At 47.0% G+C, this 27,890-nt stretch overlaps 1 protein-coding gene across 1 annotated transcript in view; it reads left to right on the top strand.

Moving 5' to 3' along the window:
• The window catches only part of SARDH (sarcosine dehydrogenase), a 112,472-nt gene that overhangs the window by 23,805 nt on the left and 60,777 nt on the right, over positions 1 to 27,890 (top strand). The window contains exons 9-13 of the mRNA XM_038374725.2: positions 4,091 to 4,177; positions 4,438 to 4,528; positions 21,601 to 21,742; positions 27,093 to 27,176; positions 27,612 to 27,725. Coding sequence (XP_038230653.1) covers positions 4,091 to 4,177; positions 4,438 to 4,528; positions 21,601 to 21,742; positions 27,093 to 27,176; positions 27,612 to 27,725 — 518 coding nt within the window. The remainder of the gene's footprint in view (positions 1 to 4,090; positions 4,178 to 4,437; positions 4,529 to 21,600; positions 21,743 to 27,092; positions 27,177 to 27,611; positions 27,726 to 27,890) is intronic.

The following is a 27,890-nucleotide window of genomic DNA, read 5'->3' as shown; positions in this document are numbered from 1 at the left end:
ACCAGATCTGTAAATCCAGCTCCACTGGCAGTTCTAAGTCTGGCGCCTGCATGGCTTATATAAAAGGGTATTGAGTCTGAAATGAGATACAGTGCAGTGCTATATGGGAGTCTGAGGAATAGCTTATGAGGTTCCATTTCAAGACTGCTCTCATTTCACTGAAGTATTTAAAAGGAAAAACCCTCCAGCCTCACAGGGACAGAGCTGCACAGTTGCTCGAAGGGAAAGTAGGACACATCTCTTGCTCCTAACCAGATAAAACATGACATTTACAAGGTAGATGCCTTGACCCTGGGAAGCACAGCTTTGATTAAATCAGGGTGTAAGTGCAGCTCTCAGTCTCCACTGAGAAGCCAGGTCTCCTGCAGGAAGCCAACTTTTTTTTATATACAATATCTGTAACCCAATAAATGTAATTTCTAAAGGCTCAATGATCCTTCCCCGCCACCCTCTGCACTCTGGATTTAAACTTGCATGTATTCTATCTGTGAAAGCCAAGTCATGGTGGGTTTGGAACGCACAAACAAATGGCAAAAGCATGTTGTTTGCACTGTGCAGTAAATCTTTTATAAAAGAAACGCTTGTCCCCTTTATAGTTTTGCAGCCCATCTTGCTTCCTGGGGGTAGGGGGAACAAATCCCGATTAATGGCAAAAATAGAGTTCAAGGCCATAACAAACCAGTTTGCAAAAGGTGGCATGGGTTTGACAGGGCGGGTTGGGAACTGGTTTCAATGGGAGAGCACTATCCAAATGTTCTTAGAACAGAGAGTATAAGCATAGTCCAGTTAACCAGGCTTCTGTGTCCCAGAAACTTTTTATCAACTGCAAGGGTCGTCCTCCACATAGGAACAGATCCATGCCATCTAGGGCCTCATGCTTGTCATGCCGATCACTGTGGATAGCTGGGACTTACTAGTAGCCGTGAGGATAGAATTCAGCTTCTCATGCTCCAGATTCATAGGCCTTAACTTGCATTACATTGGAGTTGTATGGGGCCCAGCGCCCGGCCAGGAATTTTTCGATGAACCACTTTTTGCCAAAATTGTCAATTCATTGAAACCGAAACTGTTCACATAACAGGGTCGATTTCAATGACTGTCCCGACTTGAAAATTTTGGGGTAGAAAAGGGTTTTGAAATTGTTGAAACAGGGTTTCTTGATGCTTTTGAAATAGAAAGATTCAGTTTTTTCAGTCGAAATGATTGGTCGTTCATAAATTTAGACTAAAGGATGGTTTTCAAAAAAGAAAATTGAACTGAATCATTTTGAAATGATTAAAACCATAGATGCCGACTTCCGCTCTTTCCCGTGGGTGCTTGGCCCCCCTTCTGCCCCCAGCCCCACCCCTGCCCCCACTCCACCCGTTCCATGACATGAATATCTCTGTCTGCAGCCATACCTCCTTTAGCTGTAGTCTCATCAGATCTCCCAGGCTAGGCACAGGTCAGTACTTGGATCAGAACTGCTTATTGAGAAGAAGTCAGCCTTGAACCAACACCCTCAACCTCTTGTTAGGAGGCAAAACAAAGAACCTGACCATATGGTCAATAAGATCCTGTAGTGCTTTTCTAAAAAGAACAGGTGTCTTGGAGGCATGGCTACCTTCCAGTTTGAGGGCCACTTTTTGCCTGCTATATTTTACAGTTGGATGCAGTATTCCTAGGCTTTCCTAGTCTCGAACTGTTGAGTTATGTTGCCATGTAACGCTGAGTGGCTGACACGTCTTGCCCCAGAGATGGATCGATTTCAGTGGTGATTTCAACGGTGGAAATAGCGAATTCTGCTTGCAGGCTGGGGTTTGCATTGCCTATGGGAGCTGGGGCCCAAATCCCATTGCAGTTAAACCGGAGCTGCATACCTAAGCCCCTTCAAACCCCCAGTTTTGGGATCTTTCCAGATGAAAGGCCCTGTTTGTATATGTTAAGATGCACATCAAACTGTGTGTTCTTTGAGGCACAGGCTGTCTCTATGTGGGTTTGTTCAGGGACTCTAGGCACTGACACAATAATAATAAGAATACCATATCATGTATTATTATTTATGTATCTGTATTGTGGGCCAGACCACGACCCCCTTGTGCTAGGTGCTGTACAAACACAGAACAAAGAGACGGTCCCTGCCCCAAAGAGCTTATTCATTGGTTCCTCCCAAATCCCTTCTCCTTTCTCTTGAGTGAGAGAGAGAAGAACTTAAACTAGCTGGAAATTGTTTGGTGGACAAAAGAATGCCCAAGGGATCATAAAAACAGGATCGGACACCCCCATGGATGGACAAATTGAGTCAGAAAACTGTCAGACAGAGGTTTAAAAAAAACCATGGAATTTTTTCCCTCCACCCAGCATAGGATTCTTTTTTTTTTTTTTTTTGGAGTCCTGATTGACAGCCCTATCTGGAGTGGGAATTGGCAGAATGAGACATCATTAACACAGGAGCCCAGGGCATCTGTTCAGCTGAAATCCATTAGGTTAATAAAGAAGTATTTATCTGAAATTCATGAAGCATACCGGCAGCAACAGATTAGGATAAAAAGAAAATAAAAATAACATTAACCTGGCCTGGCCCTCCAAAAGATGACTAATGGAGCAACACAGATCTCTTGCGTTGGATGCAATTCAGCCAGAGAACGATGACTGTTTAAAATAATAATTTAGGAGGAATTAATAATTCCTGGCACATTTGCCAATTTAGTTAGAGGAGTCATCTCACTTCACAAAGGGCCCTTTTATGTTTAAAGATCCCTGTTCAGGGTCTTCCCCTGCCTATGCAGCCGATGGCCTTGCTTTCAAAAGCCCTGTGCCAGGAACATGCTGTGAAAGAAGAATTGTTCAGGAAACCACCAAGGGGGGCCAGGGTGGGGTGACCAAATTGGGATGGGGATGGGGGTAACAGGAACCTATATAAGAAAAAGACCCAAATATCGGGACTGTCCCTGTAAAATCGGGATATCTGGTCACCCTAGGCGGGGGGATTAACTGGAATCGATGGGATATGGTGAAGAAAGGGAATAATGAAGTCTAACTATTAGGGAAACTCTGCAGAGGCTGAGCCCATTGGGGTCTCCCATTGAGGCAATGCAACCTCCATCACTTGGGATATGAACTAGATGGTCACGGTACTGGGAAAATATCCAGGAGGGAAGAGTCCTCCATCGGCAGTGGCATGGATTGAGCCTGTGGTCTAATCTAACCCGTAGACCAATGATCAAAATGGTCTTCTCCATCTCTGCCTTCTGCGATCTCTTCTGCACCCACCCCTGCCGGCTCTTTGGAGAAGCATGCCAGGGTTCTGCTGAATGTTCTGGTGGCAAGGTGAACTGGAAGGTTTTCTGGGCAAAGCCAGGGGCTTAGCACCTCCTCCAAAGACCAAATGCACTAGGTAGCCTTCGGGTAAGGAAATCTCCCACCAAACTCTAGCATGGCTCAGGGGGAGGTTTGGCTTTAGCTCGGGGCAAGCCTTTCACTGAAAGAAAGGATCTGTTGTTTCCTGACCTGATATTTCCCCCTTTTGCCCCCAGACAAACACTGAAATAGGCTGTAACAACAGCTTCTTGTTGCCGCGCCAGGTAGAGTTATTTTGGTTGCATCAAAATGTATCTGGGTTCGCCAAGGGTGGGGGAGAAACATTCTGGAAGAGACCCTGTCTCTTCTGGTACCGATCAGTCTGTCTGTTTCCACCAATCATTATCATGCCTCATCTATGTTCACAGGGGCCGATCCAAAGCCAATCACAGACAATGGGAATCTTTCCACTGACCTGACTGGACTTTGGATCAGGCCCTTATGGCATGTGCTCATTATCATGGTAACGGAGCGCTATTCGGCTTTGATCCCTGCTCATTCATGCCCCTGTTCAAGGGGACAGCAGCGATTTCTTCTACATCCTGAGATGTCAGAGTCAGAGGGACCCTTGAGGTGATATTTTCAGGTTCACGCCGTGTTGGTCTAACTCTGTTCTCCCGGACTCCAGCGGGAGCAGAGAACACTTGAAAGCCCCATCTTGGAGCCGTGTGACCTATCTCTAAAACGCGTGGGGAACTCGCGGCTGGTAAGGGCTGTATTGATGGGTTGTGTCATCTTTTCTGCATTCTAGAATCGTTTACTGCCGATCATAAGCCCCTCATGGGGGAAGTGCCAGAAGTCCGAGGCTTTTTCCTTGGCTGTGGCTTCAATAGTGCGGGTAAGACAAGACCAAGAAAAAAGATCAAAGTTCCTTCCTTTGATTCAGAGCAAAACCCCATCAGCTTCACGGAGGGGGAAGATTGGGATCAGGAGAGGGTTATCCCGGCTGGAGACATAAGGGGCTCCCCATCTTGCACTCATGCCACAACACTTCCTGGGTCAAGCAATGGGCGTTTTGAATGCACATCACGCTCAAAACAACCAAAATTGATTTCCGGACTCCGCTTACAGTCCTCTCCTCCTTTTCTTTTTGCTCAGGGATGATGCTCGGAGGTGGCTGTGGGAAGGAATTGGCCAACTGGATAATTCACGGGCGTCCCGAAAAGGATATGTACGGCTATGATATCAGGCTAGTATCTACCCTAACTCCGAATCTTCCCCCCCTTTTCTGGCTAGATATCATGAGTCAGTTCTAAAGGAGACTGCACATGTAGGAGGAGCATTTTGTTCTGCTTTGCTTCTTGGCAGGAGGTGGGAGTGCTGAGGTGGCTGCATATCCAGCCCCATTGAGCTGGGGTGGAAACATTGCACATTGTTCACATTATTATTTATCTTATACTAGCACTCAACCAAAAGGAAGGCTCTGTTGTGGTAGGCACTGAATGTGCACATCAAGAGAAGGGGTGCCTGCACCACTGAGCTCTCCACCTATCTCAGAGGGGAACCAGAGGTTAAAGGGATCTTAAGTGGTTTGCCCAAGATTGCACACAGCCAATGGGGCAGAACAGGGAATTGAGCCCTTATCTTCTGAATGCAACTCAAGGGTTTTAACCACAATGCCATTCTTGATCCGTAGCACTCAAGTACTTAGGAGAGTGGTGGTCATTATTAGAGAGGGATCCAAAGTCAGAAAAGCTCAGATCCAGATACCCATTCATATTAGGGGTGTTTGAAATAGTATGGGCAGTCCCCAGACATTCAAAAATTATGAGATTTTTTAAATGATCCTGATTTTTAGGGTTCTTTTCCTTTGTCCCTTGGTTTGTGAGCCTTGAGGGTGCACTGGGTTCATGTCTTCGAGTATTGCTCCGCAAACATGAGTGAACCAGAATAAATAAATAAATGTTCTAAATAAAAAGACAGCTCCGATACTCATGTGTTTATGTGACTGCTGGAACTGGGGTTTTCATGACAACACCCTTTGTCATGAGACTCTCAAAACAATCACAAGCCTTGGCAACACTGAAATCCCACCCCTAACTGGATCGAGATTTTGCAAATAGCCCCATTCATATTTTTTTAATGGACCAAACCAAAGCCCCCATCCCAAACACCTCCTAATCTGGGGGTGTTTGGAACCCCTGTTCTGAAGGTGGTGGCCTGAGCCCATGTCTAACCAAGCGGGAGTGTTACACCTGTGATCAGGTGCCCTTAGGGAGTGTGATCCTCTCACACCCAAGAGACAATGTGCTGTGTGCTGCTTTGCCTCCAGAGAGATAGAAACTCTGACCTCATGCCCAACCTTGGGGGGAGGGGAGGGATTAAACTGTGCAAGGGAGGATGGGCTGTCAGGGATTTGCTGATCTTTCTGTTGTGTCAGTAATTGCTGAAAGTGCTGCATTCCCTCTGGCTAAAGGTTTCTAATGGAGGTGTGGGGGGATTGGACTCCTTTTCGGTTACTCAAAGTAAAGAAAGGTTTCAGAGTAGCAGCTATGTTAGTCTGTATTCACAAAAAGAAAAGGAGTACTTGTGGCACCTTAGAGACAAACAAATTTATTTGAGCATAAGCTTTCGTGAGCTACAGCTCACTTCATCGGATGCATCCGTAGCTCACGAAAGCTTATGCTCAAATAAATTTGTTCGTCTCTAAGGTGCCACAAGTACTCCTTTTCTTTTTTAAAAGTAAAGAAAGAGTTTCTGGAAAGATAAAGCCTACACAAGGTGATTTCCTCAGTCTGGCTTCAAGTCAGTTTCTTCCCAGCTCCCTCCCATCCCCTGCGTATTCAGGTGGAAAGCAACATGGCAGGTCAGGCAAAGACCTTCCCTACCAGAGCTATAAATAGAGAGATGGGGGCGGGAGGTGGGAGGGTCTGAGGACTCAGCTGGGCTGGTACTTGCTTGTGGACCAGCAGGCTGTGGATTGAATTCCCCTGGCTGCATCAGTTGATGGGTCTGGGCTCTGGGCTCTTACTAATGCGTAAGCGGTCTGGCTTGGAGAAGGGGGGGAGGAGTGTAGCGCTCTCAGGAGCCAGGTCTCTTTAACATGCTCAAGCCCCAGATACGCATGTTGCATCACAAGACAGCATAACTGATGGGCTGGGCAGTTCAGGTAATTAGATGCCTGACTGGCATCAAGTGCACCGGGAAAATTGCAGGGGCAAAGTAAGAGACATGATTGAAGCCCCTTTCAAACGCTGGTCCTATTGCATTCGATTGAGGTGTAATGGAAATGGAGGCTATGCATCTGGGTAAATTAATGGGAGCTGCTTTCCTACATGTTGCTGGGTGCCCAAGCTGGGCTAGTTATTAGCAGGTACTTTTGCTTACGCTGGCTTGTACTCAAAACTGGGTGTCTGCAGGCTGACAATTCTGATTTCCCTGTGTGCACAGGGCCATTCTCTCGGCAGCTGCCCCGTCTCTCTGAAGAGCTGGAATTAATTACACTGGATCACTTTAATGAATTTACATGTTGGGTTTATCTCATTTCCCCCATTGCGTTTTCGTGCAAACAGCTTCCATCAGACACCAGGAAATTGCAATGATGAGAGAAGACAGGGTAATTATATTTGGGTGGTGGTGTTGTTCAGTTAGCGCAGTGCCTAATCCTCTTAGTTAATAATTGGTGTGACGATTTCAATTGGCGAAAGATTATCTTCCCCCCCGCAGCAGGACATGGGCCATGAGGTTTTGAATGCGCAGATGCAGGCTCTGTAATTGGTTTTTCGTTTTCAATTATACTTTATTGGGTTTGTTGTTTTAGAGGCATGATAAGAAAAAAAAGCTGTCAGACGTGAGCTTTAAAAGTCACATCGCAACAAAAGGCAGAGCCCGCACAGACCCACTGGGCCAGGCTAGTACCATGGAAAGGAACAGTTCACCTTACAGTCAGCAGGGGACAGCAGAAAAATACAGGGTATGACCTTCCTGCTCCTAGCCCTGCAGCCGGTGCCTCTTTAGGAAGTATGCTGCTTACAGATCATGGAGATCATTATGCTGGGAAAGAACCTGCTGCAATATTATAAGGGGCGCTGAGCACTTACGAAAAACCATGTGGGGGTTGTAATCCAGATCTGAGCTTTGCTGTTTTGTCTCATCTCCGTAAACTGCAGCTGAGATTCTCAAATTTAATGAAGGGATTTGGGTTGTCCAGGTAGCTATGACAATCTTCCCCCTCCATGTCTGATAATGATCACGCCATCTTAGCGCACACACAGCGTCGAGTACAGAACCTTTCAGCTTGACAGATCTGAAAGCCCTTTAAAAACATGTCGATCAAAATTTATGACTTTGTGTAACTCCATTGGCTTTGATGGAGTTACACCAAGGGTGAATTTGCCTCACATACATAGGCACATGTGGATCTGTCACTTCACCCACCACTGACAGACAGCCACCTCTGGCTGGAATGTGGCAGTTGCTGAACATTTCACAACACGTGAAGAATACCAGAACCGTCTGAAACTGCCAGGGGAGCAGAACATAATTTTGCAAACAGGGATCTGGGCAGGGCAAAGGCTTGGTATGGAGCTTCTTATAGATCCTACGTGTAATGGATTTTCTAGCCCCCTGGTTGGTTTGTGTCTCTGCCAGATGACAAGTCGGACCCCAGCCCATTTATTAATTTGTGGTTCATGGAGTTATGAACCCAGTGTTCAACCTTGCTGGGTTTATTATTATTATTTTTTTAAACTCCTCTTTAAATAGCTCTCTTTTCCACATATTTAAATATTTATTCTTTCAAATGCTCACTTTTAAATATTTCATCTGCTGGCAGTTGCTGCTCTTGCTTCTGTCAAATATTCACTGCCCTACTACATGGGCTGAGGCTCCAGGAAGATGGTTGGTGGGTGAGCCATGATACGTGAAGTGGTGCATGCTGATATACCAGACAAATGTGGCTTTTGAGGCCCCAGTCCCAGTTCTCCAAGCAAGACCAAGTCCCAGAGAGCTGACCTGCCTGACGCCCATGACTATTATTCAAAAGGTTCTTTGCCAGTGGGTGTCCTTTCCAGTCTATGGATCTGCATGGCCCCTGGGGCTCCCGTGCCTAAGTGTCTGTGCGGAGTCTAACCACAGATTAATGCAGGTGATAGTAGTGATGAGTATGAGCTACAAAACCAGACCTGAACTTCCCCAAATACAAAGATGTTTAGTCCATTACACAGCAGGACAAGAGGCCAGATGCAAAGTATTTGATCCAGATCCCAACTGTCCTGAAATCCAGGGGAATTCACCTCCGGGGTGTTCCCCAGCAGTAATCATAGACTGGAAGGGACCTCGAGAGGTCATCTAGTCCAGTCTCCTGCACTCATGGCAGGACTGAGTATTATCTAGGCCATCCCTGACAGGTGTTTGTCTAACATGCTCTTAAAAGTCTCCAATGATGGAGATTCCACAACCTTCCTAAGCAATTTATGCCAGTGCTTAACCACTCTGACAGTTAGGAAGCTTATCCTAATGTCCAATCTAAACTGCTAAACTTGCTGCAATTTAATCCCATTGCTTCTTGTCCTATACTCAGAGGTTAAGAAGAACAATTCTTCTCCCTCGTCCTTGTGACAACCTTTTATGTACTTGAAAACTGTTATCATGTCCCCTCTCAGTCGTCTCTTCTCCAGACTAAACACACATCATTTTTTCAATCTTCTCTCATAGATCATGTTTTCTAGACCTTTCATCATTTTTGTTGCTCTTCTCTGGACTTTCTCCAATTTGTCCACATCCTTCCTGAAATGTGGCGTCCAGAACCGGACACAATACTCCAGTTGAGGCCTAATCAGCGCTAAGTAGAGTGGAAGAATTTTAACTATCAAAAGTCACATGAAAGGGCTGCACTTGTTAGCAATCCCTTTCCCCACCCCTCTCGCCATACCAGAGGACTTGTAGCAGGATGACAATCTCTGCAAACCCTGGCATTAGCTCAGCTGAGTGTTGGGGAGATACGGAGCCCCCATTAGTCTGTTAAAAAATTGTATTAGTGGCAAGATGGGGGGGAAAGAGAAGGTCAAATCTTTTGTTTAAAAGACCCCAAAACCTTTTTTCTGTTGATGTTGTGGTCTGATCTGCTGTTTTCTGAGCGCCCCCCGTCTTCTGTCTATGAAGAAAATGGGGGTGGGAGAGGGGAGCTGAAGGTATTGTTTGAAAAGACCCTATAAATGATATTCTGTCTTTCCTTTTGCCTGATGTCTGGCTCCCCCTTCTCCAGACCTGGGGGCTTTGGGCTGGATGGGAGCCACTGCAATTTTGCAAGACATGCTTCCCTGCTTGCCAAAGTCAATGGATGGGAAAGGTGCCATCCGTAAGAGAGGAGGAGGTGGTTATTGTCGGTAAATTATAGGTCTCTGTTAATAATAATAATAATTAATAAATTAATAATATGAGCATGTGCTGAAGTAGCCCATTCCTTTAAGGAGCTTTTCTGTTTGAGAGATGAAAATTATGTCCAACAAATTTCAGATGCTTTGGGTTTTATGTCTATTTCAGTCTGGAGAGAACTGGATGAAAAATGTAAAGAATATTCATGGCTCTTTCCTTTTTCAGGTGTGTGTTTCAAACAGTGTTGCACCAGAGAAGGGCACTTGCAGGCCAGCTCGACTTGCTGAAGGCTGAGCAGAATTTAGCCTGAAATATGCTGCCCCCAGTTACGCTGGTATAAATCTGCTTAAATCAGAGCTGCAGAATTTGGTCCATGCAGCATAAAAAGCATCCATCCCGGAAGTGAGATCAGGGAACAGTCTTGGTCGCATATGGTGTGAGTCTGTTCTGCTGTGGTCCATTGTCTCACATACTCTATTTCTTACGTTTGCTTTGATAAAGAACAAATGAGAATTCTGAGGCTCCATCTCACCTTTTAATCTGCAGAGACTTTCAAGGGAGGCAAAGACGCAAAGAACCAAATTCAGGATCTCAGTTTCTCCAGTAGAGATCCACAGCTAATCTAATGAAGGCAGTGTTGCTATGGGAAGCAGTGTGTCCCAGTAGATGGTGCACTGGACTGGGACTCAGGAGGCCTGGGTCTTATTCCCAGCTCTGTCACTGCCCTGCTGAGTGACTTCAGGCCAAATCATGTCCCCTCTCTGTGCCTTAGTTTCTCCTCTGGAAAAATTAAGATACTGATATTACCATTCTTTATAGAGTGCTTTTGAGACCTCTGTTTATTAAACGCTACTATGGATTTAGACCAGTGTAATGGAGTTAAATATGACTATAAAAAAAGACTGAAAAAACCATACTTAACCTATTGCGTGAGTAGGGTCAGAACCTATGACCTTCAGAATCTGAGCACAGACTTCAGTTAAAGCGGGAATTCCTTTAGCTGACAGGACTAGGAGGAGCTGAGCCTTTAAAAGACCAGCTATTAGAGGCACACACCACACATTTTACAAGTGCGTCACTGAAGCATCAAGGCCTCTCGGACACGGATGCGTTAGTCAGAGCGCATTACGCCCTGGTTTCTCTGAGCGCTGACGCACGTTCACTTATCCTACATGGTTCCAGCTGCACGATGTGGTGGCGGCGGGTCTTCCTTGTAATCAGGGAGAGCTGGAAAGTGTTTTCTTCCAGGGTTAGTCGTATTTTCCCCCTCTCTGCTCCTGCTTCATATCACTAGTTCCAGGCATCCTCCCTCAGAAGCGACAGCCCGTTCTTGATGCTGGTTTGAGGCTGATACCCGGCTTGCGGTACTCTGGGAGGGCACTGCCTTCGGGCTTTGACGGCGTCTGACAGTTGATGATAATGAGGGCAAAATGGAAGGAAAGACAGCGGAACAGTGTCAGGGAATGGCTTGGAAGTGTTCAGATAGGCCCAGTCTCTTGAAGGAGATAGCTTGGATCTGAGCTGAGATGACACCTGAATAGTGTATTGTTGCAGCTGCAGGGACAGGCGTGCGAGGTGAATACATTTGTACCCAGGTTGGGGAAGGGGAAGGGAGGAGACTGAATTTATTATTGCCAGACACCCAGTCCAGTCACTCTGCACCTGTGCAAAGGGAGCGCGAAATGTTGCCACTCTGGGGGTGGTGACATCTTGTGCTCCTCGTGCAAATGGCAGCACAACATACAGGGTGGTGAAGAATCAGGCCCACCCTGAGCAGGGGTAGATGACCACACAAGGTGCAAAGAGGAGGCTGGGGAAGCTCAGGATGTTTTCAGACTTGAGCCGAATCCTCAGCTGACATAAATGGGTCTTGAATTGAGTGGCGCTACCTTGGTTTACACCAGTTCAGGATGTGGGCCAGCCTGCTCTGAAAGGCACAGAGAGAATCTGTTGCTGTAAGCATTGGCCTCGTTGCTTTTCAATGATTTTCTTTAAAAGAGACCCCCCCCCCCAAGTTTGTGGGTTTTCCATTTTTCTTCACAGCAGTGATATTCCAGTAGCCAGCCCATGTGCAAAGGAGTTGGTCAGTTTGCTAGAGAGAGTATATATCCCCCCAAATCAGAACATGCAGTCAAGTCCTGCTGGCGAGTAGGTACAATCACATCAAGTTTCCCAGATCATCTTTGGATCAGGGTCCTGCTCATACTTCACCCTTCCATCTGGAATGAAGAGTTACATCAGAAATCAAAACCAGTGCTTGGGTGCATCACATGAGACACGCAATCAAATAAGGCTTCTGCTGTTGGGTTGGGTAGTTTTTTTTTTAAATAGGGGGTATTACCCCCTTTTAATAATCTGAACGTCTTTAATTGCCTAAAAAGAAAAGGAGTACTTGTGGCACTTTAGAGACTAACAAATTTATTTGAGCATAAGCTTTCATGAGCTACAGCTCACTTCATCGGATGCTACTCTGAAACCTTTAATTGCCTAGCGACACTGACATGGCAAGAAGTCTGAGCATCATTGATGAGCCTCTTTCAGATTTACACCCACGTGGGCTGTCTGCTCAGGACTCGTTAGCCTGCTGAGAAATGCGAGGACACAGCCAAGGTATCTCTTTTAGAGTCAATCTTTTTTGGGGGAAGGTTCTTTTGCATTTCCAGAGCAAATGCCATTTCCCCAAGGTAAAATGGCTTCACACAGCATACAAGAGGGAGAAGGAAAATGCTGGAGCTCTCTTTCCAAAATCACCCCAATTCCACTGGATAAACTGTGCCTTGTTAGTTCATGCTAGAAGCCAGGTTCTTCAGCCCAGATCTGGGCCCTCATCCTGTGCAAATCCCGTGAGGAAGGCCCAGTGTGTACGTATCCTCTGTAAGAGTCAGTTCGTGCCCACTGCTACTCCAGTCTGCCCCTTCATGCACCAATGAAGAGTCTTTCTGCTTGTGCCCCCACTCCCATTCATTTGAATCATAGAATCATAGAATCATAGAATATCAGGGTTGGAAGGGACCCCAGAAGGTCATCTAGTCCAACCCCCTGCTCAAAGCAGGACCAAGTCCCAGTTAAATCATCCCAGCTAGGGCTTTGTCAAGCCTGACCTTAAAAACCTCTAAGGAAGGAGATTCTACCACCTCCCTAGGTAACGCATTCCAGTGTTTCACCACCCTCTTAGTGAAAAAGTTTTTCCTAATATCCAATCTAAACCTCCCCCATTGCAACTTGAGACCATTACTCCTCGTTCTGTCATCTGCTACCATTGAGAACAGTCTAGAGCCATCCTCTTTGAAACCCCCTTTCAGGTAGTTGAAAGCAGCTATCAAATCCCCCCTCATTCTTCTCTTCTGCAGACTAAACAATCCCAGCTCCCTCAGCCTCTCCTCATAAGTCATGTGCTCTTGACCCCTAATCATTTTTGTTGCCCTTCGTTGTACTCTTTCCAATTTATCCACATCCTTCCTGTAGTGTGGGGCCCAAAACTGGACACAGTACTCCAGATGAGGCCTCACCAGTGTCGAATAGAGGGGAACGATCACGTCCCTCGATCTGCTCGCTATGCCCCTACTTATACAACCCAAAATGCCATTGGCCTTCTTGGCAACAAGGGCACACTGCTGACTCATATCCAGCTTCTCGTCCACTGTCACCCCTAGGTCCTTTTCCGCAGAACTGCTGCCGAGCCATTCGGTCCCTAGTCTGTAGCGGTGCATTGGATTCTTCCATCCTAAGTGCAGGACCCTGCATTTATCCTTATTGAACCTCATTAGATTTCTTTTGGCCCAATCCTCCAATTTGTCTAGGTCCTTCTGTATCCTATCCCTCCCCTCCAGCGTATCTACCACTCCTCCCAGTTTAGTATCATCCGCAAATTTGCTGAGAGTGCAATCCACACCATCCTCCAGATCATTTATGAAGCTATTGAACAAAACGGGCCCCAGGACCGACCCCTGGGGCACTCCACTTGACACCGGCTGCCAACTAGACATGGAGCCATTGATCACTACCCGTTGAGCCCGACAATCTAGCCAGCTTTCTACCCACCTTATAGTGCATTCATCCAGCCCATACTTCCTTAACTTGCTGACAAGAATGCTGTGGGAGACCGTGTCAAAAGCTTTGCTAAAGTCAAGAAACAATACATCCACTGCTTTCCCTTCATCCACAGAACCAGTAATCTCATCATAAAAGGCGATTAGATTAGTCAGGCATGACCTTCCCTTGGTGAATCCATGCTGACTGTTCCTGATCACTTTCCTCTCCTCTAAGTGCTTCAGGATTGATTCTTTGAGGACCTGCTCCATGATTTTTCCAGGGACTGAGGTTAGGCTGACCGGCCTGTAGTTCCCAGGATCCTCCTTCTTCCCTTTTTTAAAGATGGGCACTACATTAGCCTTTTTCCAGTCATCCGGGACTTCCCCCGTTCGCCACGAGTTTTCAAAGATAATGGCCAAGGGCTCTGCAATCACAGCCGCCAATTCCTTCAGCACTCTCGGATGCAATTCGTCCGGCCCCATGGACTTGTGCACGTCCAGCTTTTCTAAATAGTCCCTAACCACCTCTATCTCTACAGAGGGCTGGCCATCTCTTCCCCATTTTGTGTTGCCCAGCACAGCAGTCTGGGAGCTGACCTTGTTAGTGAAAACAGAGGCAAAAAAAGCATTGAGTACATTAGCTTTTTCCACATCCTCTGTCACTAGCTTGCCTCCCTCATTCAGTAAGGGGCCCACACTTTCCTTGGCTTTCTTCTTGTTGCCAACATACCTGAAGAAACCCTTCTTGTTACTCTTGACATCTCTTGCTAGCTGCAGCTCCAGGTGCGATTTGGCCCTCCTGATATCTTTCCTACATGCCCGAGCAATATTTTTATACTCTTCCCTGGTCATATGTCCAAGCTTCCACTTCTTGTAAGCTTCTTTTTTATGTTTAAGATCCGCTAGGATTTCACCATTAAGCCAAGCTGGTCGCCTGCCATATTTACTATTCTTTCGACTCATCGGGATGGTTTGTCCCTGTAACCTCAACAGGGATTCCTTGAAATACAGCCAGCTCTCCTGGACTCCCTTCCCTTTCATGTTAGTCCCCCAGGGGATCCTGGCCATCTGTTCCCTGAGGGAGTCAAATTTGTATGTGCCCTAGCCTGCAATGGAGCACCCAATGTGGTTACAGGTTTCAGAGTAGCAGCCGTGTTAGTCTGTATTCTCAAAAAGAAAAGGAGTACTTGTGGCACCTTAGAGACTAACAAATTTATTAGAGCATAAGCTTTCGTGAGCTACAGCTCACTTCATCGGATGCATTTGGTGGAAAAAAAAAAAAATGCACCACCAAATGCATCCGATGAAGTGAGCTGTAGCTCACGAAAGCTTATGCTCTAATAAATTTGTTAGTCTCTAAGGTGCCACAAGTACTCCAATGTGGTTAGTTATTCTCCAGGCTGATAATTAGAAAGCAGGGTGGATCCGAACACCCTGAAGCAGTAGGGAGGTTTGAAGTCTGAACTTGGACCAGCATTTTGCAAAATGACTCTTTATATAAAGGGCCCAGATGCAAACCTCCCTCCCCCCAAAACCACTCCCCCATGCTTGTGGGAGTTCAGGGCCTGGGCTTCACTTTTGCAGCTTGAGATGATCTCTGATGATGATACGAGATGTGAATTTTCAGGATCCTGACACTCCCTTAGCTCCTGAACAGCAATAACTAAAAACCAAACGGTACACCAAGGAAAAGCAAAGGGGTTGTGGAGGAAAAAAACCCAAACATTTCCCAGGGTTTGAAACTGGAGCCTTGAACTGTTCAGGGGCTGGGAGTTGTGCTTTAAAGATCTGATACTGGCAATCGAGGCCCCAAATCAGGACAGCACATTTGCATGTGCTTTAGTCCCACTGAAATCAAGGCGATTGGATTGCTTTCCTGCACTGGGGCCTTTATGAGCTCAGAAAGCCGGACAGAGATCTCTTTGCCCTTTGCATTCCACGCCCTAACACCAGATGGCTTTCTTTTGCTTTTCCTACATTGCTTGTTCTCCCTGAGGATCTTTAGTGTGTTTTGGGAGTGGGGAGGTTAAGTATTATTTTTAAGATCACAATACATTTGGATTCATCCATTCACTTTATTGCTGCCTCAGTTCCTCTCCCCTGCCCTATCAGCACCCATTGGGATAGATTGCCCCTGATTTAGAGATTGGCCCTGCTTTGAGCAGGGGGTTGGACTAGATGACCTCCTGAGGTCCCTTCCAACTCTGATATTCTATAATTCTTCCGCACTCATCTGGCTGAGAAGGTGCTCACGGTCTCACAGGTAGCCGCTCTTACCAGAAGAGTTTCTGAAAAAAGCTTGCTTCTGCTGCTGGGCATGACAGGGCTCAGCATCGACGCTGCCCCAGTCATGGAAGCTAGGAAGCTAGGTGGGGTTTCCTGCTAACCGATAAATATGCCATTGAACCACATACACCTGCAGTGGCTGCCAGCTCAGAACACTACGCATGACAGTCTGGTTCATGAACCTTCTTGCCACCTGGACCAAGGTGCCTAGACAGATCAGGGTTCCTCAGAGGAACTGCTGCTAGATGATCAGAATTATCAAAGGCAAGCCCCAAGGCTGACTGGCTGTTTTAACTCAAGCTGTGTGCAAAGCAGAGGCTTCATGACTTTATCTTTCCTTGGGAAGCAGTGTTATCTGGGGGGGGCCGTAGCAAAAGTTTGTGAATTAGGAGGTTTGAATTCTATTCCTGGCTTTGCAACTAACTCACTACGTGACCTTGGGCGTGTTGGTTAACCTCCATGCCTATTTCCACATGCTTAGCCACCTTTGCACAGCACTACCTAAGTGCAAAGTGTTCTCGTTGCTCCTATTTGTCTATCTGGTGTGAAATGCCTGCATGAGGAGAACACAGAAGTTAGGTTCTCCCCTCCATTCTGCATGAAAAGGCTCCACCCCCATCCCTGTGGGGAACTCTATGGATTTGGGGGGGATAAGCTGGTATAACCGTGGTTCCAAAAGTATGATATTCTAATTCGGTAATGTTTTATAAAGAACAAACATGAGATAAAACAGGATCAAGGCAGCATCTCCATGTCAATCCCGATTCACGGGCTGACAGCTTCTATTGTTCAGATGCAGGGAGAGGCTTCACTCTGCTCAGTATGTTCTGTCAGCTAATATGGATGTGTGTGTGTGTGTGTGTGTGTGTGTGTGTGTGTGTGTGTGTGTATTTCAAAGCATGGCCAGCTCCAATCACTGATGCCATGGGTAATCCTCCAACCCCGTCAGCCATGTGACGTCTTCCTGAAAGAAAAGGAGTACTTGTGGCACCTTAGAGACTAACAAATTTATTTGAGCATAAGCTTTCGTGAGCTACAGCTCACTTCATCGGATGCATTTGGTGGAAAATACAGAGGGGAGATTGATATACACACACAGAGAACATGAAACAATGGGTTTATCATACGCACTGTAAGGAGAGTGATCACTTAAGATAAGCCATCACCAGCAGCGGGGGGGGGGGGGGGAAAGGAGGAAAATCTTTCATGGTGACAAGCAAGGTAGGCTATTTCCAGCAGTTAACAAAAACATCTGAGGAACAGTGGGGAGTGGGGCAGGGGGGAGAAATAACATGGGGAAATAGTTTTACTTTGTGTAATGACTCATCCATTCCCAGTCTCTATTCAAGCCTAAGTTAATTGTATCCAGTTTGCAAATTAATTCCAATTCAGCAGTCTCTCGTTGGAGTCTGTTTTTGAAGTTTTTTTGTTGAAGAATAGCCATTCTCAGGTCTGTAATCGAGTGACCAGAGAGATTGAAGTGTTCTCCAACTGGTTTTCGAATGTTATAATTCTTGACGTCTGATTTGTGTCCATTTATTCTTTTACGTAAAGACTGTCCAGTTTGGCCAATGTACATGGCAGAGGGGAATTGCTGGCACATGATGGCATATATCACATTGGTAGATGCGCAGGTGAACGAGCCTCTGATAGTGTGGCTGATGTGATTAGGCCCTATGATGGTGTCCCCTGAATAGATATGTGGACAGAGTTGGCAACGGGCTTTGTTGCAAGGATAGGTTCCTGGGTTAGTGGTTCTGTTGTGTGGTGTGTGGTTGCTGGTGAGTATTTGCTTCAGATTTGCTTCCCTCCTCAGGCCCTACGTTACCAGCACTCCCAGCTATCTTTGAGACACCACTGACTTCCTGAGGAAACTACAATCCATTGGTGATCTTCCTAAAAACACCATCCTGGCCACTATGTATGTAGAAGCCATCTACACCAACATTACACACAAAGATGGACTACAAGCCATCAGGAACAGTATCCCCAATAATGTCACAGCTAACCTGGTGGCTGAACTTTGTGACTTTGTCCTCACCCATAACTATTTCACATTTGGGGACAATGTATACCTTCAAATCAGCGGCACTGCGATGGGTACCCGCATGGCCCCACAGTATGCCAACATTTTTCTGGCTGACTTAGAACAACGCTTCCTCAGCTCTTGTCTCCTAATGCCCCTACTCTACTTGCGCTACACTGATGACATCTTCATCATCTGGACCCGTGGAAAAGAAGCCCTTGAGGAATTCCACCATGATTTCAACAATTTCCATCCCACCATCAACCTCAGCCTGGACCAGTCCACACAAGAGATCCACTTCCTGGACACTACGGTGCTAATAAGCGATGGTCACATAAACACCACCTTATATCGGAAACCTACTGACCGCTATTCCTACCTACATGCCTCTAGCTTTCATCCAGATCATATCACATGATCCATTGTCTACAGCCAAGCTCTACGATATAACCGCATTTGCTCCAACCCCTCAGACAGAGACAAACACCTACAAGATCTCTATCATGCATTCCTACAACTACAATACCCACCTGCTGAAGTGAAGAAACAGATTGACAGAGCCAGAAGAGTACCCCGAAGTCACCTACTACAGGACAGGCCCAACAAAGAAAATAACAGAACGCCACTAGCCATCACCTTCAGCCCCCAACTAAAACCTCTCCAACGCATCATCAAGGATCTACAACCTATCCTGAAGGACGACCCATCACTCTCACAGATCTTGGGAGACAGGCCAGTCCTTGCTTACAGACAGCCCTCCAATCTGAAGCAAATACTCACCAGCAACCACACACCACACAACAGAACCACTAACCCAGGAACCTATCCTTGCAACAAAGCCCGTTGCCAACTCTGTCCACATATCTATTCAGGGGACACCATCATAGGGCCTAATCACATCAGCCACACTATCAGAGGCTCGTTCACCTGTGCATCTACCAATGTGATATATGCCATCATGTGCCAGCAATGCCCCTCTGCCATGTACATTGGTCAAACTGGACAGTCTTTACGTAAAAGAATAAATGGACACAAATCAGACGTCAAGAATTATAACATTCGAAAACCAGTTGGAGAACACTTCAATCTCTCTGGTCACTCGATTACAGACCTGAGAATGGCTATTCTTCAACAAAAAAACTTCAAAAACAGACTCCAACGAGAGACTGTAGAATTGGAATTAATTTGCAAACTGGATACAATTAACTTAGGCTTGAATAGAGACTGGGAATGGATGAGTCGTTACACAAAGTAAAACTATTTCCCCATGTTATTTCTCCCCCCTGCCCCACTCCCCACTGTTCCTCAGATGTTTTTGTTAACTGCTGGAAATAGCCTACCTTGCTTGTCATCATGAAAGATTTTCCTCCTTCCCCCCCCCCCCCCCCCGCCACTGCTGGTGATGGCTTATCTTAAGTGATCACTCTCCTTACAGTGTGTATGATAAACCCATTGTTTCATGTTCTCTGTGTGTGTATATCAATCTCCCCTCTGTATTTTCCACCAAATGCATCCGATGAAGTGAGCTGTAGCTCACGAAAGCTTATGCTCAAATAAATTTGTTAGTCTCTAAGGTGCCACAAGTACTCCTTTTCTTTTTGCGAATACAGACTAACACGGCTGCTACTCTGAAACCTTCCTGAAAGAGATGCTGTAGCTCAGCCAGCCTTTTGGGGTTTGATGCAGAAATTACTAGGCAAGGGTCTCTGGCCTGTGTTATGCAGAGTGTCAGTAGAGAAGATCGTAATGGTCCCTTCTAGCCTTAAAGTCTGTGAATCTATGTCCTGGATTTACACAGGGAGGGAGAGAGTTTATTTAAATTTTCTTGTCAGGGTCAAAATGAGGTGTCAGTGTTGCTTTCTATTGTGCCTCCCCCATTGTGTGCCCTAACCTAATTCAAGAACACACTCATCCCTTTTCCTAGCATAAGAACAGCCATCCTGGGTCAGATCAATGGTCCGACTACCCAAGTAGCCTGTCTTCTGATAGTGGCCAATGCCGAATGCTTCAAAGGGAATGAACGGAACAGGGCAATCATCAAGTGACCCATCCCCTGTCGCCCAGTCCCAGAATCTGGCAGTCAGAGGCACTCTTCCTCCATCATCTTCCCAGGGTCTGGACACCAGCAGGGATCCTTGTGCGCAAAGAACAGCATCTATAGCTTGGTGCATAGCATGTTTCCGGCTAAGAGGCTTGATTAAACCGCAACAGCTGCCTCCACATCCAGATTTGGGTAGATTTTTTGTTTTCTTGTTGCGGGAGAAGAACAGACAGCCCACCTCATGGGTAGAGAGTGAAAGAAGATGGCACCTTCATGCTGTGCAGATGGGCCAGGCTGGGTTATAGGCTCAGAGGTAACTACCCCATGGCCCCAGGTGAGCATCTGATCCCACAGTTCTTTGGGGGATGTTCAAGGCATGGGGATGTTTTTCTCTCTGCGGTGCAGTCACCCCATAAAGGGACAGGAAAAGCTTAAAAAAATCCCTTCCAGCTCTTACCCTTTCGGCCTTCCTTGTCCCAAACGAGGCTCCCTCACTGTCTCCTTCCCGCTTCTCAGTCCCTTCTGACAATGCTGAGTGAGAGAAAAGGGCTTGGTTAGGTAGAGAGCCCAGGGGGCCATGTGCCTGGCGACCTGTGACCAGAAGTAGGGGATTAGCGCCCTAGACCCTCGCCTCAGGAGACTTGAGATAACTAGTCCAAGCTCATCATGAGAAAACGGGTTGTTTGGCCTCTCTCTAGCACTCCCTGTATAACTCTACAGCCCCCCCACACCCCCCTTCCTCCCAGAAACACACAGTCAGGCATACTTGTAATCAGTTGGCAGCTCTATAGAAAGGGCTTCAGGATGGGTGTAGCGGGGACATGGGACGCACAGGCTAGGCACCGTACATTGGCAGAGCTGGGGGGTGAGAGCAGGACTGGAGTAGGAAGGGGCACTGTGGGAAGGCCAGGACTGAAATAACAGGGGTGCTATGAGGCAGAGTCGAGGGGCAATGGCAGAGCTGAGGGTGTGTGTGTGTGTGTGGGGCGGGGGAGCAGACGGAAAAGCAGGGAGCTTTCAGGCCAAACTAGAGCTGTGTGAGTGCCCGAGCGCTGGGCTAGCATGCGACATGTCACGGCAGGCTGAGGGGAGTGTCAGAGCTGTGTGTGAGTGGCTTCCGTGGTACCCCGAGCTCTCCGCCTGGCAATCAGCTATGCAGGCCCTGGGAAGTGGAGAATAGTTGTGGTGCAATCTGCTCTGCGCCCACACCCTCCTGATCCCTTCCCTCACATTCCCTCTGCCCGGCCTGCCCCTGACACCCTACTCCAGGGGACTGGGAGCAGGGCCAGCACAGAGTCCTGATGTCAGCTCTGCACTGGCCAGGGAGGTGCCAGCACAGCTGGTATTTTCAGGGGCCTGCCTTGTCTGTTTAGACTGCAGGCTCTTTCACTATGTGTACATACAGCACCTAGCACAAGGTGGCTGTGAGTTCAGCTGCAGACTCCGGGGGCTCCTATAATCCAAGTAACAATGGCTTCCTCCCTTTGCCGTAAGGTCGCATGGCCCTCAGAGCACGGGCTGGGAGCTTTGCCTCTGAAGGTTGCCTTCTCTTTGCCTTTCAGGAGGTTTCACCGCTCTCTCACCGCCAACAACCGCTGGATCCGGGAGCGAAGCCACGAATCGTACGCCAAGAACTATTCGGTCGTCTTCCCCTACGACGAACCGCTGGCTGGGCGCAACATGAGGAGGGACCCCCTGCACAAGGTCAGTGCCCAACCCCCTGGGAAATACTGGCTTGAGGGCATGGGGGAGCAAGGCACCCAGCTGCCTCTGGTAGCAATGTCAAATCTAAGCAAGGCTTGTCCATAAGCACATACTGCAGCCCACTCACCAAACTTCGAGGGGGCAATGGCCAGGCCTGCCCTTCAGCACCCAGAAAAGCAGCTGCTTATTTGGTCGCAAGGGGAACCACTGCACAATGCAAAAGGCTACCCTTGCAGCAGCCTCCTGGCTCAGAAAGTGACAGACTGGAGGCAGGGATGAACCAGGGACCTGACCCATTGCTGGTGTGACCGGGCACTGCTCCCTGGAAATCAAGGGCACTGTGCCCAAATACACCAGTGGGGTCTCCTGCATGATGGTGGGTCTCTTTAAAAACCAGCCCTTGATCTCCCTGGCTGTCTCGCCAGCCCGGCTGAGTGACGCGTTGAGATGGCAGTGTGGGCGGCCGGCACTTTCAAGCAGATGGGTGCTGTATTAATAGCCAATTACTACCTGCCAGTTTCCAGGGCTCTGTTGCCCAGCTGTCACTGCCTGACTCCAAATCCCTCAGGAAGGCCGGGCTGGCGTGGCCAGAGAGAAACTGTTCTGTGGCAGGAAACCTCAGGAAGGAGGGTTTCTAAAAGGGAAGCTCAAAAGCTGCCACTGACTCTGTCTCTCTGCTCGGTGCCAAGCCTCATACTTGGCAGGTGCCGGACTGTTCCCGGAGACGCTTACCGGGCAGACTTGAGGGGGACTAAGGAGAAGGGACACAGGAACTTAGAAATGTGGAGATGGACCTTTAAACAGTGAGCGCTTTCCTGGGATTGCACCAGGTCCCTGCCTCATTGGAAAAGGTTTTGCAGGTGCTCTTGGCAGCTGGTTGCTCTCTGATGCCTACTGCTCTTTGGTTTTCTGGAGGGGCAAGCTCTCTGAGTGGTTAGACTCCAGACCACTGGCTTCTCTTCCTGCTTTTGCTGCTGACCTCCTATGTCATCTTGAACCAATCCCTTCAGGTCAAAATTTTCAAATGTGGGGTCTTAAAAAAGAGGCCTGATTTTTCAAAGGTGCTTTGCACATGCAACACCCATGATTACCATGGCTCAGCACCACCAAAACCACCTGCTTGCAGCTAGGGGACCAGGTTCTGGTCTCATTTACACTGCTGTAAATCTGAAGTGACTCCATTTACCTTTGCACCAGTGTGAACAAGGTCACAATTGGAAACCAAGTTTCCTGAGCCAGTTTCAGCTGGTTGTTAATTCCGATCCCTCCATTTACCCCCAAATGTAGTGCAGAGCCTTGAGCTGCAATGCAGAAATTCCCTCACACGCACACCCCACTCTGCTGTCAACAGCTTAGCTGGTTTCTGTCACTGAGAATGCAATTTTGTTTTAATAGCATGTCTAATACATGGTGCCCATTTGAGTGACAATTTGGTATTTATACATTAAGCGCCAAAACATGGGTGTGTTTTATAAATAGATGTGGATAATTTGTAAATATTCAACAATAAATGTTCTTTTTTTAACATAAACACAAAACAAAAATATCCTGATGGTTCACCTTATTACTGTGAGTAGAGACTATTTTGGAGGGGGGAATGGGGAAGAAATGAAAAAGGGGGCATGTAAATATTAAATCAGAATATTATTTTTACTACTTTAGAAATTCATGTTGGGGAAAATCTGGCCCTTGTGCTTATCATCAATCAGTTACCAATCAACCAATAACCCAAACTTTGGCACAGTGCATATGGAGCCTGCAGAACTCCTTGCTACAAGATTTTATTATATTATTACTTGACTTCAGTTAGGCTGTTGGTGTGCAGAGATCACTGCCTATCATCCTGACCAATACTGTCTTATTGTTTCCTTTCCTTATACCCTGCCCATCTGTCTATATCCTTCTATTGTCTCTTGTCTGATATTTAGATTGCAAACTCATGGGGTCAGGAGCTGTCTTTTGGTTCTGTGTTTTTACTGCACCTAGCACAATGGGATGTAGCTGTATTAAAAGACACATTGTTTGCCTTCAGAACATTAAGCCAACTCATAATTGTCTGGGGCTGGAAGAAATTTCATTCCCCCAGCTACTCAAACACCTGAGTCCCTCTCCCCATCCTCCCCCGCAGCCCAATAATTAAATAAATAAGACTCTGTACTGGCTACTGCTGGAGGAAGGACTAAATGGAGTTGATCCCAAGCACCACTTCCTACAATCCCATTCCCTTTTATAATAATCCAATTCCGGTCTGCACCAATTAATAGATTTTAAGGTCAGAAGGGACCTGATATTCTGCATAACAGAAGCCATAGAATTTCATCTAGGTCTGATCATTGTTGTTTATTAACTAGCTTGTTAGAAACATTTTTCCTTGAAGCCCACTATTCTTTCCCCTTTGATTCTTCCGGTGCATAGCTTACAGAGGCTTGAATTCACCCATGTGCAGACCAATGCATTGCTAATGTCCACCTAAGTCCTTGTGCTGGTCGCCTGCACAGTGTGAATTGTTTTGTGAGGCTCCTGTCTTTTGTTCCTTCTCTTCCTTTCATCTCCTGTTCTCAGAGTTGCCCCCATCTAATTAATGCTGATAAAACCAGGAATGTCTGGGAAGGGTCACCCTGGGATGGTTTCCACAAATGCTTTCCTGGTGTGTCTGGTGCTTCACAGGACAGTGAAAATGCAGGTTATGCCATGCAGACTCCCCTGAGATAAGCCACCATCCCAAACCCACAGCATGGGCTCTGTGGTTTTCTAGCTCTGTGTCCCTACACTATTGATTTCTGGAACCCTCAGCACAGAGAGAAGGGCAAATAGCTCCCAGCATGGAAATGCCAGGTCTGGAAAGCAGGTAGAACAGACTGCCCGGTTGGTCAGATGTCTGACCATCCTCACCGGGGCCTGACTTCATCGCAGCAGATGAATGCCATGGTCCCAGAAAAGCCAGACATCGGCTGGCTAGTACATCAATGGCTCACCAGCTGCTGTTCTGCATATGTTTGTAATTCGACAGGGAAGGTCAGACAATCACACTCCTGCTAACACAAATCCTGCTACTGCGAATAACAATCCTACTCAGGTTTTTTTTCCACTGAATGCATCCGATGAAGTGAGCTGTAGCTCACGGAAGCTTATGCTCAAATAAATTTGTTAGTCGCTAAGGTGCCACAAGTACTCCTTTTCTTTTTGCGAATCATACTCAGCACTTCTATTGTGCTTTTAATTTTCCAAGTGTTTTCCAGCTGTCAGCTAAAAAATCCCCTCCCCCTCTTCTGGGTGGCAGAGAAATATTTCCACTCCTGCTTTTCAAACAGGGACACCCTGAGGGGTTCGTGACTTGCCCAGCGCCACAGAGGGAAGGAATGTGACAATCACAGAATTGGAAGGGACCTCAAGAGATCATCTAGTCCAGTCCCCTGCACTGGTGGCAGGACTAAGTTTCAGTGATGGTCTAGATAATACTTGCTCTTAAAAATCTCCAATGATGGAGATTCTACAACCTCCCTAGGCAATTTATGCCAGTGCTTAACCACCCTGATAGTTAGGAAGTTTTTCCTAATGTCCAACCTAAATCTCCCTTGCTGCAATTTAATCCCATTGCTTCTTGTCCTATCCTCAAAGGTTAAGAAGAACAATTCTTCTCCCTCCTCCTTGTAACAACCTTTTACACACTTGAAAACTGTTATCATGTCCCCTCTCTGTCTTCTCTTCTCCAGACTAAACAAACCCAATTTTTTCAATCTTCCCTCGTAGTCATGTTTTCTAGACCTTTAATCATTTTTGTTGCTCTTCTGTGGACTTTCTTCAATTTGTCCATATCTTTCCTGAAATGTGGCACCCAGAACTGTACACAATACTCCTGATGAGGCCTAATCAGCACGGAGTAGAGCGGAAGAATTACTTCTCATGTCTTGCTTACAACACTCCTGCTAATACAGCCAAGAATGCTGTTTGCTTTTTTGCAACAGTGTTACACTGTTGACTCATATTTAGCTTGTGATCTACTATGACCCCCAGATCCCTTTCTGCAGTACTCCTTCCTAGGCAGTCATGTCCCATTTAGTATGTGTGTAACTAATTGTTCCTTCGTAAATGAAGTACTTTGCATGTGTCCTTATTGAATTTCTTCCCATTTACTTTAGACCATTTCTCCAGTTTGTCCAGATCATTCTGAATTTTAATCCTGTCCTCCAAAGCACTTGCAACCCCTCCCGGCTTGGTATCGTCCGCAAACTTTATACGTGTGCTCTCCATCAATGATTTAGATAATGGCACAAAGATATTGAACAGAACCGGACCCAGAACTGATCCCTGCGGGACCCCACTTGTTATGCCCTTCCAGCACAACGCTGAACTACTGATAACTACTCTCTAGGAACAGTTTTCCAACCAGTTTTGCACCCACCTTATAGTAGCTCCATCTAGGTTGCATTTCCCTAGTTTGTTTATGAGAAGATCATGCGAGACCGTATCAAAAGCTTTTCTAAAGTCAAGATATACCACGTCTACTGCTTCTCCCCTATCCCCAAGGCTTGTTACCCATCAAATCAGGTTGCCAGAATTAGAACTCAGCAGAGCCTTGCTCTCAGTTCTATGCTCAGACCAACCTGTCTCAGAGCACAGAGAGAGCATGGTGGGGTGCCATGTGGCATTGCTGACCTGGCTGCCATGCCAGTTACCTATGCCAGGGTTGATCTTGGTGTCACCCCAGCACAGACTCTCTGGGGTTGGGAGTTGGGCAATGCCTTTGTAGCCTGCCCCAGCCTGATCAGGTTTTAGGCCCCATGTTAGATCTTTACTGGAGTTCTTGCTCCACAGAGAGTTGAGATTTGGGGGCTGGTGTGCGATGGCACTGTGCATGGTATACTCTGATATCAAAGGGGGTGCTATCTGTCCTGTGCTTTTGGGCCGCTCTGAGGGTGCAAAGTGAGTGGAAACCTCCCCCTAGTTCACTGCTAGAGATCTCCCAGGCCTCAGCATCTGTAGAACTAAGAAAGCTGGCTCCTGTTCTCTGCTACCCCAGTGCAGAGCAGGGAGAGAGGCCTCAGAGCAGAGAGAAGTGAGCAGAGGGCGTGGCCATAGTGCAATGTACTCCACCAATCCCCAGCTGGCACACAGGACCATAGTTGAGCTAGTGCTAGTTAGAGAGCACCCCTTAGGCTGCTCTAACCCGCACCAAGGCTGGAGCCAAAGCCTGTTTCCTGACAAATTCCCTGCTCAGCTGTAGCCAGGGCAATCTGATGCAGTAAGGGATACAGCGTGGAAAGTGACCCTGGGGGAGGAGGCCAGTTTGATTAGGTGTTCAATGCCCAGATGTTTCTAACACACAGCTTTTTATGCTCCACGTCCATAGGAGCTTCTCCAGCAAGGTTGTGTGTACCAGGAGAGGCATGGCTGGGAGAGACCTGGCTGGTTTAATCCACGGGGCGCAGCTCCGGTAAGCACAGCAGTGTTTCTCATGCTACAACCATGGAGCAAAGCCATGGAGACCAGTTAAATGGCATACAAAGGCCTGTGATGGGACCCGAGGAGAGGTTTTTGGTGTGTGTGTATGCGTGCACGCACACGCAATGGGTGTGAAATGCTCCAACACCCGAACCTCAAATCTGAACCCTTTCCTATTTCAGGAAGGGGTGGGGGAAGAGAAAACATCTGAAATCTGCTGGTCAGATTGGAACTTGCATCTGCAGTCCGATCCAGCACGGCAAATGGGCTGGTTTCCAGGTGTGGTTTGAAAGTGGCAGAAATCTCATCAGAATAGTTTGCAAACCCAAACCCACCTGCTGGTCCCGCCCCCTCAGCCTTTTCCCTAATATTTCACTGTCAATTAATTTCCTCCATTGTCCTTTTCTCCTCCTCTCTTTGTTGTCAGATTTTGGATTACAACTACTATGGTGCTTATAATCAAAAGCCCCACGACTCCTACCTCTACAACCAACTGCTAGGGGATGAATACACCTTTGATTTCCCACCTCATCACAACATTGTAAGTAGACAATGCCTGCTAGTCAATGGGCTCCTTCTCTGGACCATTCCTCTCTATAATTCTATCTTGGGGCACAAACTAAGCTGCTTGTTGTGGTCTTGTGGGGCTGTAAGGCATTGGAAAGAGGCACTCTAACTGTCTTACTCTAACTTTGGTCAGGGACCA

Source organism: Dermochelys coriacea, chromosome 16, assembly GCF_009764565.3.
Source record: "Dermochelys coriacea isolate rDerCor1 chromosome 16, rDerCor1.pri.v4, whole genome shotgun sequence".
NCBI lineage: Eukaryota > Metazoa > Chordata > Testudines > Dermochelyidae > Dermochelys > Dermochelys coriacea.
The sequence above is the reverse complement of the archived record's forward strand: the minus strand, read 5'-3'. Positions and strand labels throughout refer to the sequence as shown.